The sequence below is a fragment of the Olea europaea genome, chromosome 13, assembly GCF_002742605.1.
Source record: "Olea europaea var. sylvestris chromosome 13, O_europaea_v1, whole genome shotgun sequence".
Classification (NCBI taxonomy): Eukaryota; Viridiplantae; Streptophyta; class Magnoliopsida; order Lamiales; family Oleaceae; genus Olea; species Olea europaea.
The window spans coordinates 9,495,517-9,499,047 of NC_036249.1; the positions used below are offsets into that span (position 1 = coordinate 9,495,517).

At 32.3% G+C, this 3,531-nt stretch overlaps 1 protein-coding gene across 1 annotated transcript; it reads right to left on the reverse strand.

Moving 5' to 3' along the window:
* Positions 1-2,328: 2,328 nt before the first annotated feature.
* On the reverse strand, positions 2,329-3,484 carry LOC111408204 (protein LURP-one-related 11-like). The gene is made up of 3 exons (XM_023038002.1): positions 3,200-3,484; positions 2,764-3,003; positions 2,329-2,526 (listed from the first exon to the last, which is right to left on the reverse strand). The coding sequence occupies exons 1-3, from the start codon at positions 3,428-3,430 to the stop codon at positions 2,392-2,394; spliced, it is 606 nt and encodes a 201-aa protein (XP_022893770.1). The 5' UTR covers positions 3,431-3,484; the 3' UTR covers positions 2,329-2,391.
* Between the last annotated feature and the right edge of the window lie 47 nt (positions 3,485-3,531).

Consider the following 3,531-nt stretch of genomic DNA (forward strand, 5'->3'; position numbering starts at 1 on the left):
TTTAATTCTGTTATCGACAAGGAAAATGAAAATTCTTGAAAAGTTTACTATGTTTTCTTGATGAGTATGTGTACATATACATATACATACACACACACACACCCCTGAGAAAAAGAGTTCAAATTTGACATTGAACATAGTTTAGTATTCTACAAACTTTATTTACATAGTCTACGATAACATAGTTTATTCGAGTTTGTCACTGTCAAAACCGGTTGAGGATAAAACGTTTGCCTGTTTATAGTTGAAATCCATAACGATATCCACTTAATTAGAAAAGGATTAGCTTAATTATTTATAAATTCTTGTTGGATAACATTAGTGCCCTTTTTAAACATGATACATTTTGCCGTCTGACGCTAAAGTGAAATTACGAAAGCAAACTTTATTGGGAGACTTTCACTGATATACAAATGTATTGAACTTATATATCCTGTATTATTCATAATTATTTGACGTCATTTGTTACTCAAAGATTCTATTGCTCTTGTCCCTCTTAGCACGTTTTAATTTTTGAAAATCCACAAAATTTGTTCTAGCATTGAATCTTGCATTCAAAATTGCATTAGCCTTATGGGGGAATATTTATAGTACTACACAGTGAATTGTGGCCCTCAGATAGGAGTACACGTTGCCTCATCTCCTTAATTCAAACATCTAATCATAGACATCACTTTTAACTTATTAGCCCACTTTACATCTATTAATTGGCAGTTTCGCCACTTTGTTTGACAAGACTTGACACTTAAATTTTATGATAGACGTCTCATCAATCATTCGAAAAAGATACTTGTGTAGAAATGGATCTCTTGGAAGAAGTGATAGTCAAAGAGGTTTCGGGAGTATCAGCTTCGGCGCGTGGGCCTCGGACTGAACCACTTCGTCCAATGCTCTTCGGAACTCATAATGCTCAACTTTGATTGAAATGTTAACTCTGGTTGCATTCCACAAACTTTAGGACCTTGGCCACCATGCCACATGTGAGGAGGCGTAATACCATTAGGATTCTAATTCTGCCTCAATCTTTCCTTCTAATCTTTCCTATTACAATTCCAAGACCCAAGTAAAATAATATTTTCATCAAGGCCTCATTTTTCGAAAATAATGCATTTTAGTCCTTGAGTTTACCAATTGTACAGTCGTTGTCGTCTTCGATTTCTACTTTGTGGAATATGATCCCAAAACTGTCGATTTCATTTAATATCGTCCTTCCTGCTCAATATTTGCTTCAATCTCGAGTTTTCTCCTAACATAATCAATAAATACAAATAATTAAGCATCAAATACAGAATAACACTAACAAAAACCACTTTTGGTGACTTAGTTAAGTGTAAATTTAACAATTATCAAATATCACGATAAAATGGAAATTGAAGGAATTGAACACACCATGTTAGCACTTCGAAATGAAAGAATAATTGTTATGTAAGATTAAAGATGATCGAGAAAAGAAGTTATATTTTGCCTACATTCTCTTCAGTGGGATTCTTAATGGCAATCTATCCTAAAATAATATTTGGCGTATTATATTGGATAAAATTGTTCAATATAATAAAAAAAACTTCAGAAAACCACATCAGATGACAATTCCAAAAACTTCTACTCAACTAAATTTGAAAAATTGGTGATTGCAAGTATGTCCCACATCGTGGATACAGTTAGGTGTAATGTATTAAGTTTTACATTGTAAGTCGACTTTACAACAAGATAGGTCCATAGACTTTATCGTGGTGTAAAAGCAGTTACATGTTAATGCGTCGAATTTGTTTCTCTAACCCCGTCTGAATGAGAGTGCATATTAAATCTAGCCTAGCATATCCCTTATTTTCCAAGAACAACTGAGATGTGAACATATAAGAGAAGGGCAAATTGTACATATTTTTAATGATAAGGTTTTAAAAATAGGCATTTTTCAAGAGTTTATCGAACCATACTAGAGTAATGGTAAGTGAATTGAGACAAAACTGTGCCTTTGATGAGTAAGCCATAGACACGTGAACTTTATCGAAACTCTCACACGACAGCATATAAAATTCTACATTTGAACTAAGCAACTATTTCATAATGTATATTGTTACTATTTATCCACTTAATTTGCTATATGATGGGAATGTTCACTTTTCTTGTTAACTTGAGTATGGGATGGTTTTTATTTAGAATTATCATTGTCCCTTTATAAAATCTTTCGACGAAACTAAATAAAAAGAAAATTTTATTTCTAATGAATTTGACGTCTATGCATTCAGTACTATTGCTAAATTTACAGGGTCGAAAATCATACCATAAGAAAAAAAATCTATATATATATATATGAAAAATCTGCTTATATATTTCACAAAAGAAGCACTAAGCCTGTTTGTGGCCTGTGCGCATGTATAATTTTTGGACTATTTACAGTTTTTGATTGATCAATCCATGAACTGTCACAAGAGCCATAACTAGTGAATGATCCATCTGAGGTTCCACAATTAAAGTGAATACATCATCACCCAAAGGAACACCTGATAAAGACTGCTTCTTTATCACCTGTATATCAATCAAATATAACAGAAAAATATCATTATTATGTTCTTTGCAAAATGCAAATAAATATTAAAAATAATTTCAAAAGTTATATTTTATTAAAGTCTAGACGACGCACTTCTATAAGAGTTGTTCACGTATGGGAGTTTTGATAGAAAATTAAATAAATAAATTGAATCGTTGAACCTTCTCATCTAAAAGATTAAACCGTCTCTACACAAATAGAAGCACCAAACTAACCTGTGCTACAAGATGGCCAGCATTGTCTATAATTTTAAATGTTGATTTTCCTTCCAATCCTGTTATCTGGTAGCTGCTTCTTGGTGTATTTTTGTCACATCCCAGACTAACATGGCAAGTCTTGTGCTTGCGTCTTCTGAAAATGCTGCAATTGCTTCTTACTTGAAACCATGATCTCTCCTTATTTAGTTTAGAATCAATCCATTTATAGCCTTCCCAACTTTCAAAAATTCGTAATATCTACAAAAGAAATAATAAAAAGTGCTATCGTCGTCAGTTCTTCATTGAAGCCTTGACGCATAAAATTTTCAAAATTGGGTGGTTCTAAAATTTGAGCTCAAAAACCTTTGATTCTGTAGTAAACCATGTCATCTAAAGGCTTAAACTGTAAAACACGAGAACAACCAAAAATTAAGTAAAGTTTCTGTAAAATTACCTTTCTTTTCATGGAGAATAGAACTTCACCATTGAAATCCATGAGAAAAACTTCACTGCTACGTCTTGTTTGGTAATTATCAACTCGAAAAACGACTTCACCTTTGGAATTAAAAACAGTGCAACCATTTCCATGGAATACAAGGGATTTCATCCATATTGTAAACGTTTCTCTTTCTGATGTTGAGTGATCAGAACCCTTCACTGATGTTTGAGGATGAATCTTAGCCATCGAAAGAGCAGAAAATTAATTCTGTTATCGACAAGGAAAATGAAAATTCTTGAAAAGTTTACTATGTTTTCTTGATGAGTATGTATATATATATATATATA